Source organism: Microtus pennsylvanicus, chromosome 18 (genome assembly GCF_037038515.1).
Source record: "Microtus pennsylvanicus isolate mMicPen1 chromosome 18, mMicPen1.hap1, whole genome shotgun sequence".
Taxonomy (NCBI): Eukaryota; Metazoa; Chordata; class Mammalia; order Rodentia; family Cricetidae; genus Microtus; species Microtus pennsylvanicus.
Window position 1 is genome coordinate 28037080 of NC_134596.1, and position 17921 is coordinate 28055000.

Below are 17921 nucleotides of genomic sequence, written 5' to 3' on the forward strand. Positions count from 1 at the left end.
AGGCTGGTCTCCAACTCCTGATCTTTCTGCCTCTGTCTGCTGGGAGCAAGAGTGTATCACTGTGCCTAGCTTGACCCCTGATCTTTTTGCCTCTGTCTGCTGGGAACTGGGAACAAGAGTGGGCCACTGTGCCTTGCTTGCTCATTTTTTAAATTTGTAAATAGAGACGGGCAGCCCAGCCTGGTGCTTTTGCGCCTTTGCAATCCCCAGGGGCCAATATGTGTCTGGCACAAGAGGCTGTCCTTAGCTCCAGCCACTCTCCATTCAAGTCTTCCCAAGTTCTCCTCACCCAGCAGCCCAGCCCTTCTGGTTCCCCAGAAAATCGACCTGGGAGCCTGGAGAGGAGGTTCATGCCCAAGGTCATGACTCAGCATTTAGGTTTGGGGTCTCTACTATACCTTTTCCCCATTCCCAGGTGCCCAGTGTCTCTTTGAGTGCCCACAATAGGAGGGCCACACCCAGCACACTGCCCCCTTGAGATCTGGTAGAGAGGATCCTGTGGGAACCACCATACCCACCCCCCTCAACTTCCAGGAGGTTCCTCAGGGCCCAACCCTAAAAACTTGTCCTTGGAATCGGCTGCAAGACACTGTATGGGGCCAGGAGGCATGCTCCTTCCTCCACTCCCCTATAGCATGCTCCCCCAGCTCCCCTCTCCAGCCTCCCCAACTGTGAGTGACAAAAGTCTGCGAGCTGATTTTAGAAATTCTTTATTTACATTTTCTCTTAAAAATATATATAGATCTTGGTGCCCTGTTGATTCTTTGGTTCTGGGTCCTGTGGGGAAAGCGGTAATGTGTGCAGGGTGACTCTATCCGGGCAGCCGTTGGTCCAGTAAAGTCTTCTTAATCTGGCCTCAAAGCTGGGCTTCCCTGAGATCAGCCCCAGAGGCCTGGGCCTGGGGCAGAGTTGGCATGAGGGGCAAGGGCTGGGCGGTGTCAGAGCAGCCTGACCAATAGAAGCAAGGCTGGCTCCACAGGGTCCTTGAGGGTAGGATGCTGGTGTATGGTGCGCTGAGGACAGAGACCCTGCACAGACTGCCGAGAGAGTTGATTGGTGTCGCAGGGACCAAGTGGCTCTCAGGTCCAGGTCTCATTCCTAGCTGTTTGCTGTGAACCACTGGAATACCGTGTCCTTGTTCTCCTTCACCCACTTAATGTTGGCTTTCGTCGTCTCCAGAGCTTGCTCCAGAGCCCGGGTGCCCGAGCCGAAGCCTGTATCTTGGTTATCCGCCTTAAACTGTTCCAGCTGCCAGGAAAACAAAGCGTCAGGTCTGGGCTGGCTCTCAAACTCAGCCCTGAGAAGAGAGGGGCTTTCCCAGTCTCTCATCCTCTCACCCTCTCACAGGTCCCTGGGGATGGAGACCGTGTCTTGTTCCCTGTATAAGGAACTAAATCCCTCACCACTTCGTGGGGCTAGAAGTACTCTCTACACAGAAGTGGGGAAATCACAGCCCCAGGTGGAATCTGTAAAGAGGGTATCGGGCTCCATTGCACAATATTCCAATGAGTTGGCCCTGACTTTCAGCTTAAGAATCTCAACCCGGTAGTGAGCAAATGAAAGGTGCCACATAGGAGCAACAACTGCGGGAATTTCTGACCCTCTGATGACCCAGTGGCTTCAATGCCTAAGTAGCTTTTATTTATTTATTTATTATTTATTTATTTATTACAAAGAAGTAGATACAGGGGTGGGGGTGTAGCTCAGGAGCACACAAGCCTGATCGAGGCCCTCATCACTTTAAAATAATAAATCACTTCAATAAAGTGGGGTAGAAGACTTTTTTTTTTTTTGGTTTTTCGAGATAGGGTTTGTCTGTGTAGCTCTGGCTGTCCTACAACTCACTCTGTAGACCAAGCTGACCTCAAACTCACAGAGCTCTGCCTGCCCCTGCCTCCCTGAGTGTGGGGATTAAAGGCGTGTGTGTGCCCCCACCGCCCAGCTGGAAGACTATTACTATCCATTCACAATATGGTTTTGTGCACACCGAATCTTAAGGTGTCCGCGAAAGAACTGTTAGAACTCAGGTTAAGGTACCTCTCACCGACAGTTTGCCCAGCATGTGTGAAGCCCTCGCTTCCATACCCAGGACCAGAAGACATAAAAGAAAATTGTGAGAGCTAATAATTTAGCAAGGTTTCACAATCCACTACATCAGCGGTACACCTAGGAACAGCCATGACAACCTGAGAAGCGACACGATTGCCCCCTTAGAACAGCACCAGAAAATTTAAGAACTGAGTCAGGTGTGATGGTGCACGCCTTTGATTTCAGCACTCGGGAGGCAGTAGCAGGTGGATCTCTGTGGGTTCGAACCCAGCCTGGTTTACAGAGTGAGTTCCAGGACTGGGCTACAGCTACTGGGAAACCCTGTCTTAAAAAGCCAAAAAACAAAAACAAAAAAAGAAAAGAAAACAAACAAAAAACCCAAAACCAAAGGTGTAGGGGTGCACCTTAGTGGTACAGCGCTTGCTCTCATGTCAAGTCCTGGGTTGAAGCACCAGTACCACAAATACACTTTTAAAATATTCTACATATGAGAAAAGAAAACAACTCTTTAAAACACACAGGCCTAAAATGATATGACACTCAAGTATAAGCAAAGAAAAATAACAAATTAACTGAATTTCATAAAAAGTAAAGAGTCTCTGCCAGGCGGTGGTGGCACACGCCTTTAATCCCAGCACTCGGGAGGCAGAGGCAGGCAGATCTTTGTGAGTTCGAGGTCACCTGGTCTACAAGAGCTAGTTCCAGGACAGGAACCAAAAAGCTACGGAGAAACCCTGTCTCAAAAAATCAAAAATAAATAAATAAAGAGTCTCTGCAAGTGGGAAGCAGAAGCAGGAGGATCGTGTGTTCAAGGCCAGCCTGGGCTGTATGGTAAGACCATCTCAACAAAACAAAATAGAAATATGTACGTATCAAAGGTGAAAAGACAGCCCACAGAACGGGGGGAGATGTTTGTGAACCATGCAGCTGTATTAAAAACCCACAGAGAACGGTCACAGAACAGCAATAAAAGGCAGCAGCCTAATTTCAAACCAGGCAAGAGACACGGACAGAAGTTATTCCAGAGATATGCCGACGGCCAGTAAGCTCCCCTCATTATTCATCCAGAAAAGACCATAACAACGCCCAGGGACGCTGAGAAATTAGAACCATCCTACACTGTCGGCAGGAATGTTGGAACAGTAAATTTGCTCCGGACAACATTTTGGCCATTTATTCAAAAAAGCTAAACGTGAAGGAAAGCAATGACCCAGCAAGTCCACTCTTAGCAATACGCCGAGGAGAAATGAAAGCATGTTTGTATAAAACTACATGCATAAATGTTCACAGCAACACTGTTCATAAAAGCCAAAAAAAAAAAGAAAAGGAAGAACTGAAAAGCTCATCCGCTGAGGAGTGGAGGAACAGACGTGGTGCATCGGCACAAGGGAACACTACTCAGCCATACAAGGGAACCATGCGTCTTACAACAGGAACAAACCTTTTAAACCTGAGATGCTAAATGAAAGGAACCTGACATGAAAGGGTCACATATTACATAATTCTGCTTTAAAAAAAGGTCACGAAATTTCATGGTTCTATTTTATGAAATGCAAAAGTGAAGTAGATGAGTGATTGCCAGGAGCTAGGGGGATGGGACAGAAAGGAGGAGGAACTGCTAGTAACTAGAGGATTTCTTTGGGGAGCTGGTGGCAAAGACTGGTTTGTACAAACTTATACTAGAAAGCACCTAAAATGGTAAATTTTATGGTACATGGATTGTAACTCAATTTTTAGATAAGGGAATCTAGGTATACAATCCTAGTTATTCGGAAGACTAAGGCTAGGAGCTAAGGGTTAGCCTAGGCAATCAATCAATGACTAAATTTTAAAATTCAAGATTTTTTTAAAATGGAAACATTAATATATACAAAGTCTCTCTATTTGGTCCTTGTTCTGTGAGTAGACACCACCACCTTCAACTGGGACAAATAGAGCCTGGGACGGGACAGGTCTGGTCCTTACCTGCTGCAGTTCATATTCGGTGGAGAAGCGCCGGGTCACTCCCCGGATGAGATTGGCAAAGGAGAAAGATCCTCCTCCGTAGCTGTGGGGTGGGGGAAGGATGAGTGTGAGCAGTGGAGGGGCAGAGACCTAAGGGACAATCTCTGCGAGTGTCAGGGAACTATAGAATTTTACATCCGTTTTGAAGAAGACACAAGGAGACTAAACAAAATGGACACCCCAAGATCCCAAAGAGACCCTGCCAGGACATGCAGAAGCCAAGTCTTGAACACAGCTCAGGCTGTAGGTCCCTGACTCCTTGTCCCTGTCGGAGATTTTCCCCCTGGCTACAGTTTTCTAGGTAAGAAAGTCCAGCACAGGGGTGGGGAGGCGTGTGGATCACCCCGGCAACCCCAGCCTTGGCCATTGGTAGTTCAACACCCCAATCAGACTCACTCCTCAAAGAGCTTCTTCCAGTTGCTCCGGACAAAGTCCCAAACCAGAGATTGCCCAGCCGCATTGTTGGCAATGTTGATGATGGTGGAAGTAGCATCCTGCCTCCGGATGTACTCAGAATTCAGAGTGTAACTCAGGTACCTGCAGCAGGAGGCAAGGGTAGGGACCACTTGAGAATTGTGGTGCCATGATACAGGATTGAGAGCCTGATGTCTCACACCCAATCACTGCCTCTTGTGTTGCTCAACATCCCTTTGATGTGTGAAGGGCTGTGGGGCAACCCGAGTGCTACCCCTCCTCTGCAGGTGGGAAACTGAGTCACCTACACAGGGTCACAGGGTCAGTGGCCATGCAAGCATGTGCCGCCCTACATCTCCCCGAGAACAGATGAAGGAAGGAAGAAGTTCAAGCCATTGCAGCCCTCACACCAGGTAGGGTGGCAGCTCCTCATTTTGACGTGAAACTAGACTCAGTTGAATGGTTTGTCACTAACGCTGAGGGAGCACTCATGGATCTAGGGGTCATGAGTGTCCTGTGGATCAGAAACAATCTCTAGCAGTGGTCTCTGGAACTTTGCAGGTCTGGCCTCTGAGAGGGCTACCAGGGTGGGAGAGACCTCACTGAGGTGCAGGAGACCTTGCCCTGATGCTCACAGCAGAGTCCACAGCAGTTAAGAGTTAGGGATCCGACCCTGACCTTAACCCTGTATTCCAGTCTTGGCTCAGTCACTTACTAAGCCTGTGGTCATTGGGCTATTAATGTTTTGTGTCTGAGCTTCTCTGTCCTCACCAGCACAAAGCTGCCAGGCTGTAGGAAGAGGAGTACAGAGGCTTGGCTGAGTCTGTGTGGGTGGGGCCATGTCCTCACCTGTTCAAAATCCACACATCCCTGCTACAGGCCAGGGCTGTTCGGAGTTTGTCTGCCTCGTTTACCAGAGTGGCGTTCCGGAACTGTCCCCAGGCAAAGTCCCACTCAGCCTCACCGCCGAAAGCAATGGCATTGCAGTAGACAGTAGACCGAAGGTTGGGGTGGATACTGGCGTGGGGGAGTCGGGAGCAAAGGATCAATGGAGAATAGGGAGCAAGGAGTAGCCAGTGACTGGCCAGGGGCTCTATTTAGACCAAGGGGCAGAAGAGGACAGGCAGGGAAGGAGCCAGGGAACACTCACGGGTTAACAGCAGGATTGTTCATCCACTCATTATAAAGTCTAGAAACCAGGTCCTTACAGTCTGAGAGGCCACTGGAGCAGGCCGTGCTGATGGCGTTAACTTCATTGTACCTGTCCCAGGGGTGACATGTGGTTAGCACATCCTGCCCGGACCCCCACCAAGACCTCTCAACACCACACAGCCAGGGCCCTAAGACTCTGGTCCACCTGACTCTTTAGGGATTTTTCTGCTTTCTTCCTGCCTGTGATTTCTGGGTTCCCAAGGTAGCCTCAGGCTTTCGGTTTGAGTCTTTGTTAATGAAGTTAGGACTGGGGACGTAGCTCAATTTGTAGACGTTTGCAGCAATCAGGAAACCTCGGGTTTGATCCCAACACTGTACAAACTGAGGGTGGTGATGCACACCTGTAATTCTACCACTTGAGAGCCTGAGGCAGGAGGATCAAAAGTTCCAGGCCAGCCTGGGCTACATAAGACCCTGTGACAAAGAAACCCACAAAACCCAAAACGCTAAAAGAGCCCACAGGCCAGGTGGGTTCTCAAGAGAGCTCCCTGCGCTTAGTTAGGAGGGCTCTCTTCCTGGCTGGTGGTCAGACATGGAAGGATCCAGAGAACACTTCCAGGTAGTGTACTCAGCTCTCAGGTCATGTGGGAGGTCCGGGCTCATAAAAATCACACTTACTGTTCCATGAGCGTATCTGGGCGATTGGTCCAATTGCCGGTTTTATTTCTGAAGTGCTCGAAGAGGGGCTCGACTTGCTTCTGCAGGTATTTCTGGGGAAAGAATGTAGGAGCAGTGTCAAGGATCCATGTCCACCTGCCTGGGCTGGCAGTCTCTGCAGGCGTCAGTGGGTACTGGCAGTCAGGGAGAAGTCAGGCTGCGCCCAAGGCCAGCACCTCAGTCTAGGTTTCAGATGGCTGAATTGGTGTTCTTTCTCCTCAAATCCGGTCAGTCCTAACCCACGTCATCCACCCATCACTGTAACACCAGGTCTCCCTTCCTGTTCTTATTGTGAGCAATTTAGGGAACACAGATGTGCAAACACAGCGGACAGACCCAAACTACAATTTCCAAGCCAGCAAGTTCATCCCCTCTTATTCTTGCATTCCTTTCTTAGCTGTACTAATTCTGTGCACTGTTCTTTTTTTATCTAACTCATGTCAGCCCCACACTGTTATTAAAGTCCTTTGCAGATTCTGATTTGATATGGCAGACTGACTTCTGTGACATACTGAAGCCATTCTTCAATGGTAAAAGGAATCAACCTCTCCCCTCCCCAAGAACATCTTTGTTCTTACAGGAGAGACAGTGGTGGCTGTGATGCCAACACAGGGCCACTGGGAAGGGAGGAAGGAGGTAGGCCCAGCCTGGTAGAGATGAAGGATTTGCCCACCAAGCTTTTGCAGAAAAGGACTTGCTAGCCAGGCGGTGATGGCACACACCTTTAATCCCAACACTTGGGAGACAGGCCAGCCTGGTCTACATAGCAAGTTCTAGGACAGATAAGGAATCACAGATAAATTCTGTCTCAAAAAAGCAGCAGCAGCAGCAGAAGAAGAAGGAGGAGGAGGAGGAGGAGGAGGAGGAGGAGGAGGAGGAGGAGGAGGAGGAGGAGGAAGAGGAGGAGGAAGAGGAGGAGGAAGAGGAGGAGGAAGAGGAGGAAGAGGAGGAGAAGGAGGAGAATGAGAAAGAGGGGAAGGGGGAGGGGAAGAAGGAAGAGGAGGAGGGGGGGCTGGAGAGATGGCTCAGCAGTTAAGAGCACTGGCTGTTCTTCCAGAGGTCCTGAGTTCAATTCCCAGCAACCACATGGTGGCTCACAACCATCTGTAATGAGATCTGGTGCCCTCTTCTGGCCTGCAGATGCACATGCATACAGAATACTGTATACATAATAACTGAATAAATAAATCTGAAGAAGAAGGAGGAGGAGGAGGAGGAGAAAAGAAAGAAAAAAGAAAGGAAGGAAAAAATGAAGAAAAAACATAAAAAGAACTTGCTGTAATGAGGCTCAAAATTAAAAAAACCTGGGGTAAGACTAGGGCTGTGAGTACTAGAGGCTGGAATCCAAGTCTGTAAGTCAAACTCCAGTGGCAGCTGGCCCTCATTTACAGGAGATGCTGGACCAGAGAGGCTGGGGGTGCTGGGCACCACACACAGTGAGAAGGGTTACAAGGAGGTCAGAGGCAGAGGTTTCCATCAGTTGCCACTTTGTCCCCCAAGAGTGGGCGCTGCCAACTTCACTATATACAACAGAGTCCCATGCCAGGGAAGCCAGACAATCCTGAGAGAACATTTAGGACCTATGGCTATTTCCACCTTCCTATGGTGCTTCCAATCCCTTTTGGTTGTTGTCTTTATCATCATCATCATCACCACCATCATCACCATCACCACCACCATCATCACCACCACCACCATCATCACCACCACCACTATCATCACCATCATCATCATTGCCATCATCACCATCACTACCATCATCATCATCTCACTATGTAGCCCTGGCTAGCCAGAAACTTGCTCTGTAGATTAGGCTGGACTCACACTCAGATCCTTCTACCTCTGTCTCCTGAGTGTTGGGATAAGGGTGAGCACCACCACGCCCTTTTGTTCCAGTTCTGGTACGGCTTCGGGTCACTGTTTATTGCCTCACCCTCATATCCAAAATTGCCTCTCAGCCTCCAACTTGACAAGAGACCAAAACAAACAGAAAGCTTAGAGGAAACAAGTCAACAGAGGGAAAAGGAGACTCCACAAGCCCTGTAATAACCGCCCTCAAGAGAGACGAGAAGACCCTGTATGGGACAGGAATGAGAGGGAAGCATCCCGCAGGTGAGGGGGACCCTCCCTGAGGGAGAGTGAAGAGTCCCCAAGCTGGAAAGTAGGAGGGACATAAAAACCAGGCCAAAGCAAGAGAAAGAAGTGGAATTACTCAGACTTCCAGAAAGACCGGAAATGGACAACAGACAGGAAAGAATTTCAGAGGGACAATAAAATAGTTCTGATACAGCGCATCTGTGTTCAAGCTGGCAAGACCCAGACTGGCCCACCAAGACTGCTAGAAGAGCCCAGAAGGTTCCAGGAAGGAAAACTGGTCACATACCAAGAACTGGAAATGACAAAAGCTCTGGACTTTTCAACTGTAACATGAGAATCCTGGTGTCAACAGATCAAGACCTTAGACATTCTGGGTCATGATTTCCAATTCAGAGATTTTCCAAATCCAGATAAATTCTCAGCTCAGTGTGAAAGCAGAACAAAAGACATTCCTGACAACTTGCCTGAGAAAACCTACCCTCACAAATCCTTCCTCCAAACTCTCAAGACCATGTACTCCCTGAGAGAAAATAGACAAGGGAGCCATGGGATTCAGGAAGCAGAGGGCCTCTCAATCAGAAGACCTAGTGCATGGCCCGAGCAACAGTCCTGGAAGTGGCAGAAGACACCAGGAAAGGCACGACCCCTCCTATGGGATCAGTCCACAAAACCTTCCTAGACAGGGGAACACAGGTGCCCACACAGCACTCCAGCTGGCTCCAAAGGGCATCCAGACCCCAGGCGTATGCTGCATGCTGGTATTGTGATGGTGCTACAGCACCAGTTTGAGAGGAGCCTGGGCAAGCACAAAAAAGTTCCGTTTACCAAAACAGGCATTTGCTATCCTAAGCCGATAGTGGGTTACTTTTAAATAAATAAAAAAAAAAAAAGATGATTCAGAGGTTAAGAGCACTTGCTGCTCTTCCAAAGGACCCAGAATTTGATTCTCAGCACCCACATGTTGGATCATAACCATCTGTAAATCTAGTTCCAGGGACCCCAGACCTTCTTCTGGTCTCTTTGGGCACCAGGCACACACATGGTGTGCAAACATAGATACAGGAGAAACACTCATACACAAAAAAATTAAAAATTAGGGCTGGAGAGATGGCTCAGAGATTAAGAGCACTGGCTGCTCTTCCAGAGGTCCTGAGTTCAATTCCCAGCAACCACATCTATAATGAGATCTGGTGCCCTTTTCTGGCATGTAAGCATACGTGCAGACGGAACACTGTATACATAATAAATAAAGCCGGGCGGTGGTGGCACATGCCTTTAATCCCAGCACTCGGGTGGATCTCTGTGAGCTTGAGGCCAGCCTGGTCTACAAGAGCTAGTGCCAGGACAGGCTCCAAAGCTACAGAGAAACCCTGTCTCGAAAAATTAAAAAAAAATACATAAATATATATATATATGTACATCTTTTAAAAAGTTAAAAAATGTAAAAGTTTTAAAGACTTCCAGGCCAACCGAGCAGTGGTGGTGCACACCTTTAATCCCAGCACTTGGGAGGCAGAGACAGGTGTATCTTTGTGAGTTTGAGGCCAGCCTGGTGTACAAGAGCTAGTTCCAGGACAGGCTCCAAAGCTACATAGAAACCCTATCTCAAAAAAAAAAAAAAAAAAAAAAAAAAAAAAAAAAAAAGGAGTTCCAGGCCAACCAACAAAGAATATCTAAAAAATGGACAAAGAGAAAAACAAAAAAAACAGCCAAAAACTGGGCTAAGGAGTTTGTTCAGTTAATCAGGGTTTGCCATGCAAACATAAGTTAGTTCACTTTCCAGAACACACACACACACATACACACCACACAGACAAACAAGACAAACACACACAGACACATCACCAAGACCTGCAATCCCAGGGCTAGGAGCTGGGCTGCAGGGTCAGTGAGCCCAAACAGCAAGGTGGGAGGAGCTAAAGTGCTTGCTGCCCAAGCATGAAGACCTGAACTCAAATCCCCGATCCCATATAAGCACATGCCTGGGAGCCCAGCTCTGAGTGGACAAACACAGGCTAGCCAAAATGGTATTGACCTGTGACCTCCACACATACAAAATACACACACAATCATCAATCAAATCCCAACAACAAGTCTCTTAAATGTGGTCTACAGAGCTAAGACTCCACCAAATGAGCACCGCAGTGTAACTCAGCCGATACCAGCTATCAGACAGGTCAAGAATTCCTTTGCCTGCTGTTTGCTCTTTTATGAAGGATGCCGTGAATATCCCATGGGTGTGACTTCATTCTGAGCCAGCTCCGACGTCTCTCCAGTGGAAGCTCCACATAGCTAAGCCACGCTATGAACTGTCAAAGCCTGTAAGACCAGTGCCTTACTGCCAGCCTGGGAGGATGGGCTGTGATGGTCAGATCCATACCAGTGCTGACCAGTGCTGCTGGCAACAGCTGTTTAAGGCGCCTGGCTGGTAAGACAGGCAGGCCTTTATCTTCCAGTGCGATGTCCTCTCCAGACCTCCCCAAAGCAGTAACTTCCCATATTTCCAATGGGCAGATTTTTCTAGGAATCTTGTCTTCATGGTGGGGTGTCTACTCTTTTAACCTTCTCTGGGCCTGTTCCTTCTAGATCCTTCTGACTCCGTCATCTTACCCACACCTACTTATTTTCTTGAAAGAGCTTGGACAGGTAATGAACCTTCCCAGCGGTCTAACTCGGACGCGGGAAGTAGCAACTCATACCTTCATGGGGCCGTAGACCTCGGAGCGGTCGAACATGAGCTTGAAGTAGTTAAGGCTGGTCAGAGCAGCCTCCCAGGGCATGTATTCCCTTTCGTTGTAGAGGAAGAGGGTGTTGCTTAATGCCAGAGTGACGGGTATCTTTTGAGCACTGGAGACAAACAGGAAGGCCCAGGTCAGCACCCACCCAACCCAACTACACCCTGGGGACCCTAGCTCAGGTTCTCAAGGACACATCTAAGCCTGGGTCCCCTGATGCCTTCATATTTTCCATGGGGGAAAGGGTGACACAGGTGCTCTGTGGTGCCACCAATAGGGCCCCGTCAGTCATGTTTTCTCATCTATTATCCTTATTCTGTTTAGTTTTTACTATAATAATTGTTTGTGTGTGTGTGCTTGTGGGTATGTGTGAATGCTTCTATGAATGTGGAGGCTAGAAGCCAACGTCGGCCTCTTCATCATATTTTTTCAATGACCGTTACTCTCCATTTTATTTTTTGAGATGCAGGTCTCTCACCGAACCCAGAACTCACAGAGTCCATGAGGCCGGCTGGCCAGTGAGCCCAGGAACCAGCCTCTCCCCAACAGTGTTAGAGTTATGGCACACTACTATAGTACTTTGCTGCACCAGGCTTTTATGGGCTCAGGGAGTCTGAACTTGGTTGTCCTCATGCTGAGTGCCAAGCACTTTACTGACCGAGTCATCTCTCCAGATCCTTCTAGCGGGACCCTTCCTCCCTCTTCTGGCTTATGCATGTGTGGGCATTGGGTCCCCAGATGTCTCTGGGGAACGTCACTCATGTCAAAGAGCTCAGCACCTCACCATGCACAAAGAAAGTGTTCAAAAAACATCGCTGTGCCCAAGCTCTGCCGCTCTGTCCTGCTCAGCCCAGAATTTTTTTTAATTTTTAAAAAAGCACCAAGTGTAGGTCTGGTGTGCACACAGCACTCTGGAAAGCTGGGGCTGTGGGGAGGAAGTGGACGGTAGAGCGGGATGGGCCTGTTTGTGGCTGCTGTGACACCTGGGGTAAGGTGTTCTTACGCTGTCAAAATCCTTCTCTGTGAAATGGTCATGTGGGGACCCCAGGAAGCTGCTCTAGGGACCCCTGGCACAGCACCTGGTGGGCATCTAGAACAGCAGGGAGAACATAGGTCCAGTCACAGGCTTCTTTCTGCCTTAGCCAGGAGGGCACTCACCTGGCCAGGTTGAAGGAGTCGTGGATAATCTGTGCACGATTGATGGCAGGGATAGCCTAGAAAAGGAAACCGAGTGACTAAGGGGCAGACCCTGCGGTCTGATGACCCATCATCCCATGGGGCAGGGCAGGAGGGATACCTACAGTGAGGTCTGACTGCAGCTGATTCTGAATCTTCCTCCAGTTGCCTTCATCGTAGTTCACCTGGTAGTAGCCCGTCACACCCAGGTTCAGCAAGACCCACTCATTGGCTCCAGAGGTCTTGAAGGTGTCATTCTGGCCTGTGGAGCAGGGCCAAGGGCAGGACTGAGTGGAGTGTGCCCAGGTCATGAAGGACCCTGAGCCTCCTCTCAGCCTCTACCTCACCTAGCCAACTTCCACGGGTAGCCTGTGTAGGACACAGTTCACTTTCTGGGCCTTTGCATGGAACCTGATCCTGATTCCTGGCCCACCACCTGGTCATTCCAGCCAGAATCTACAGTTAGACTGTCAGAGAGTTCCTGGATGTTTCTAATTGTGTGCCTTCCTTTCTGCTGCCTGTGATTGGCCTTCACCTTCGACTCTTCAGTGCCTGGTCATATAAGGCAGCTTACTGTACTTGCCAATCACTGTCCTTTTCACACAGCTCAATGGAGCAGATGTAGTCAACTTGACAGAAAAGAAAGTAAAGGCCTGGGGCTGGAGAGATGGCTCAGTGGTTAAGAGCATTGCCTGCTCTTCCAAAGGTCATGAGTTCAATTCCCAGCAACCACATGGTGGCTCACAACCATCTGTAACGAGATCTGCTGCCCTCTTCTGATCTGCAGACACACAGAGACAGAATATTGTATACATAATAAATAAATAAATAAATATTTTTTAAAAAAAAGAAAGTAAAGGCCAGAGAGGGTCGGTAACTTGCCCAAGACTACACAGAAGCAAGGTGAAGTGGAAACAAAGGCATCAGCTCCATTTGTGGAGTGAAATAATGAAGGTAATCTTCCCTCAGCTCTCCCATAACCCCCCCTCCCAGAACACGGGCCAGGAGCCAGCAGATAAGATAGGGCTGGATTACTTCTCTTGGTTTCCAGCCAGTAGTGACTCTCCTGCCGCTGCTGCGCTTCATTTTTGAGAAACGGAATGGGCACGATCCACGTGTAGCTGCAGTGAGAGACCCAGAGGCCAGTCAGTGATGATGGCAACTCTTGGACACACCATGGGTACCCCTCTCAGGTCGATCCCAAGTGTCACCGTGCTCCTGACCCCACATGATCTCCTTCCTGTGGTCCACCCTTCCCTGGGACCCAAGCCTTTGTCACCCTATGTGCTCACTTAAAGTCGGAGGGGCGGGTAACAGTGGAATCAGGGTCAAGGAGGAAGTGTTCCTGGGAGATTTCTCCTGTAGCGGTGTTCACAGTGACAACGGGAAAGCCCATCTGTAGAATCCAGCGGTCCATGATGGTACTCACGTTGCCTGGGAGTTTGATTGCTGTCTGGTTGTTCACGGCCTGTTTGAGGGACACAGTGTGGCTGACAAACCATCGTCCTCCTGTGCCTAACACCCAGGCAGCCTTATGGCCAGCCTAAGTCTATGGTGCCCCTAATACAGGGCAGGGGAGCGGAGGACAAGGGACCCCAATCAGCGCTGCCTCTCTTTGTCTGCCCAGTGCTGAGTGAGCTGGAGAACCTCTCTGCCTCTAGCTGACACCACACTGATGACACCCCTGGGTGTGACCCATGGCCAGGACACCTTCTGAATGTTGAGAACAGAGAGAGATAAAGCAGTGCCCAGTGTCACAGGCAGGCCAAGGGACAGGGCTTGTGGGGTGTGGAGGAGAGGTCCCCCAATAGGAGGGAATGGGGATGCCATAGCCCTTGTTACTGTCTTCGTGGATCTTTTTCATCCTTTCCCAAATGCATGGGCACCACGTTTATAGTCACAGCAAAAAGCCAAAGACATCTGCTAGTAACTAAAACCGCGAATCCCCAAAAGCCAGGCAGAGGCAGGGCTGTCAAAAGGGAAAGCTGAGGCAGGGGAAGTCTGGAGCCACAGAAGACAGGGAAAGGGAGCAAGCTTTGCTGGAAGGCAGGAAGGCAAGTGGTGGAGGAAGGATCCAATGAAGCACCACCCAGTCAGCTGCCAGAATGGGGGGTGGTTAATAGACAGAGAGATGGCCTTGGGGCCCAGACAGACGGGGCCGCAGTCAGGGAGTGGTTGGGCAGGATGATAGGGGCCCTAGGGCTCAGGAGGAAACACTGATGAGGAGAGGTGGGTGGGGCTGAGGAGGGGTGGGCAAAGTTCACACAAGACTGGGAGGCAAGTTGGGGGGGAGACAAAGTGATGGGGGTTCATGTGCAGGGTGGACTCCAGCCCTAAGGAGAGGCAGGGAGGAGAGGGGCCTCTGGGGAAGACAGGAGGGCTTGGAAGCTGAGGGACAGAATGTGAGGCAGGGAGGGACAGAGGGTCAGAGTTTGCATCCAAGGTGCTGGTATATGCAAGGATGTACCAGGTAGGGAGGGCCACAGGGCAGTCAGGAGTGCTGAGTCAGTTAAATGCCAAAGTTCTGGCAGAAGAAAGAGGAAAAGGAGATAAGGAAGAGGAAGGGGGATAGAGGTAGTAGTTTGGACATAGGTGCCCTGAAGCTCATGTTCTCAGCACTAAGTGACCCCATGAGGCCCACCATGGCGTGTCTAAGCAAGAACATCAAGTAGGCCAGCTCTGGTGGCACAGGCCAGTAGGACATGCTCTAGGGACAAATACAGGAGGATCTCCGAGTTCAAGGCCAGCCTGGTCTACAGAGAAAGTTCCAGGACATCCAGGGCTACACAGAGAAACCCTGTCTCAATAAAAAGCTGAATATGTTGGCAAGCATCTGCAATCCCAGCACTCGTAAGTGAGACAGGGAGTCGACTGTTCATGCAGAAAAAAGACCCTGCCTCAGAACCAATATGAGAGAAACCAACTGAAGAGAACCCACTAAAAAAATGAAGAAAAAGAACCCAAAGTGAACAGTGAGCAGGGGCCTTACCCACTGCCTTTAAGGATTTATCTTTACACCCAGTTTATAGACGAACCACTGAGGCTCCCAACAGTTTGCCTGGACTGTGAACAGGGAAGCTGGGCACGGTCTCACGCATGCTGTCCCCTTAGGACTTTGGTGGAGAAGGCATGTTACCCACCTTCTGCAGATGCTCCCACAGGTCCAGATAAACGGTGTTGGAGTATTCGAAGGCATGGAGGTAAGACTGGAGAACAACAAACCTTGGTAAGGGCTAGGTGATCCCCAGGGCTGTGGAGGGCTGTGCTGAGGGAAAAGCCACCATGCCGAGGGACCACCTAGAGCGATACTCACTGCAAGGCCCTTCTTGAACAGGTCCTCTGTCAGGAAACTGGACAGCATCCTGAGGACTGAGGCTCCCTGGGGTAGGAGGAGAGGAAGTTCAGAAGGCCAAGCTACCAGGGACAGACATCCCCAGAGCAGCGGCTGTGCTGAGGTTCCCTGCAGGATAGATCCCTCCCCACAGCCCGTGCCTCTCAGGGCCTCCAAGAAGCACCTTGCTGTAGGAGATGCTGTCAAACAGCTCGCTGATCTGGGCGGGCGTGTTGACCTCATCGGCAGGACTGGATAACGGGTGGGAGGAGGCGAGTGCATCCACGGCCATCACACTATACACTTCATTCTGCACTATGAGCTCTTTCTGCAAAGTCCCCAAATGCCATCAGGCGACTGGCCCAGGAGGGGTATCCTAGGCAGTCCACTCCCACCTCGGGCCAATTCCCAGGATGGTGGCTTACCAGATTCCAGGTGGGCTCTGCATGGTCAGCACCTAGATATTCCACGTAGGAGGCAAAGCCCTCGTTCAGCCACAGGTCGTTCCACCAGGCCACCGTCACCAGGTTGCCGAACCACTGCAGGGGACACGCGAGTCTGCTGAGTGTCACAGGCCTTACCATCACTAATAGCAGCTAAGCATCTACTAGGCACAGGCCAAGCGAGGACTGGACACTCCAAGGCCTCTGCTCCTTCTTGCTTCCCCCACAGTCATCTACCTGATGGGCCAGCTCGTGAGCAATCACGGTGACCACTCGCTCCTTGTTGCCAATGGAGGAGTCCAGGGGATCGAAGAGCAGGGCACTCTCACGGTAGGTCACTAGCCCCCAATTCTCCATGGCTCCAGCATTGAAGTCAGGAAGAGCAATCTGGTCTGTGGAGGGGAGACACGTGAGAGTGGGCGGGCATGGGTGGGGATCCTAGCATTACCTCCCCGTGAAGGCCCCATGGTCACTCACCAGACTTAGGTAGAGGGTAGGGTGTATCATAATGTTGGGCAAAGAAGTTTAGGATGCTGCCTGTCACATTCAGGGCATAATCACCATGGCCCGCATCGATGGCACTGGGCCGAGCCCAGATTTGAATCTGCAGAACGAGAGAGAGAAAGAGAGAGAGAGAGAGAGAGAGAGAGAGAGAGAGAGAGAGAGAGAGAGAGAGAGATTGGGTCTTATTTATCTATTTAATTATTTATTATGTATACAGTGTTCTGCCTGCATGTATGTCTGTCTGCAGCCAGAAGAGGGCACCAGATCTCATTACAGATGGTTGTGAGCCACCATGTGGTTGTTAAAAATTGAACTTGGGACCTTTGGAAGAGCAGGCAGTGCTCTTAACCACTGAGCTATCTCTCCAGCCCCAGGTTTGAGATCTCAAGGAGAGTAGACAGTGGAATCCCACAATCCAATGAGTTGGAGGTCCCTGATAAGTCAGGAAGGAGACCAATTAGATTAAACAGAAAACCAACCATGATATCATATGCATATAAACTCAACACTTAGGAGCAGGAGTGTCACAAATTCAAGGGCAGCCTGTGTACATTAGTCGACCCTATCTCAAAATTTAAAACAGAAGGGTGGAGAGATAGCTCAATGGCTGTGCTGGCTGATTTTATGTCAACTCAACAGGTTAGAGTCATCTAAGAGAAGGAAACCCAATTGGGAAAATGCCTCCATTTCTCACTGGACTGTAGGCAAAATGTAAGTATTTTCCTAGTTAGTGGTTGATGTGAGCAGGTCCAGCCCATTGTGATGGTCCTGGATTCTATACAAAAGCAGGTTGGGCAAGCCATGAAGAACAAGCCAATAAGCAGCACCCTTCCATGGCCTCTGAATCCACTCCTGACTCCAGGTTCCTGCCCTGCTTGAGTTCCTTCCTGGCTTCCTTCAGTAATGGACTAAGATGTAAAAGTGTAAGCCAAACAACCCCTTTCCTCCCCAGTTTGCTTTTTGGTCATGGTGTTTCATCAGAGCAATAGTAACCCTAACACTAGGCATGGCAGTGGTACCCACACTTACATATAGGCAAAACACCCACACACATAAATTGTTTTAAATTTTAAAAAAGGGGGCCAGGCATAGTGGCACACAACTTTAATCCCTCGGGAGGCAGAAGCAGGCAGATCTCTGTGAGTTTAAGGCCAGCCTGGTCTACAGAGTGAGTTCTAGGACAACCAGAAGACTCAAAGACTGTCTCAGAAAAAAAAAAACAAACTTAAGAGGCAGAGAGTTTAGAGGTTTAGAGCCCGAGTGCTTGCTGCTCTTCCAGAGGACCCAGGTTTGGTTCCT

The 17921-nt window shown here is 49.8% G+C and overlaps 1 protein-coding gene across 1 annotated transcript in view; it reads right to left on the bottom strand.

The window, feature by feature from the left end:
* Positions 1–693: 693 nt before the first annotated feature.
* Positions 694–17921, bottom strand: part of Anpep (alanyl aminopeptidase, membrane) — a 25602-nt gene continuing 8374 nt past the window's right edge. The window contains exons 5-21 of the mRNA XM_075952754.1: positions 16596–16722; positions 16356–16510; positions 16101–16214; positions 15860–16003; positions 15658–15723; positions 15485–15550; positions 13637–13812; positions 13380–13465; positions 12470–12606; positions 12327–12382; positions 11133–11280; positions 6298–6389; positions 5618–5728; positions 5317–5484; positions 4450–4590; positions 4015–4096; positions 694–1248 (exon numbers count right to left, since the gene is read on the bottom strand). Coding sequence (XP_075808869.1) covers positions 1099–1248; positions 4015–4096; positions 4450–4590; positions 5317–5484; positions 5618–5728; positions 6298–6389; positions 11133–11280; positions 12327–12382; positions 12470–12606; positions 13380–13465; positions 13637–13812; positions 15485–15550; positions 15658–15723; positions 15860–16003; positions 16101–16214; positions 16356–16510; positions 16596–16722 — 2019 coding nt within the window. The 3' untranslated portion in view covers positions 694–1098. The remainder of the gene's footprint in view (positions 1249–4014; positions 4097–4449; positions 4591–5316; positions 5485–5617; positions 5729–6297; positions 6390–11132; positions 11281–12326; positions 12383–12469; positions 12607–13379; positions 13466–13636; positions 13813–15484; positions 15551–15657; positions 15724–15859; positions 16004–16100; positions 16215–16355; positions 16511–16595; positions 16723–17921) is intronic.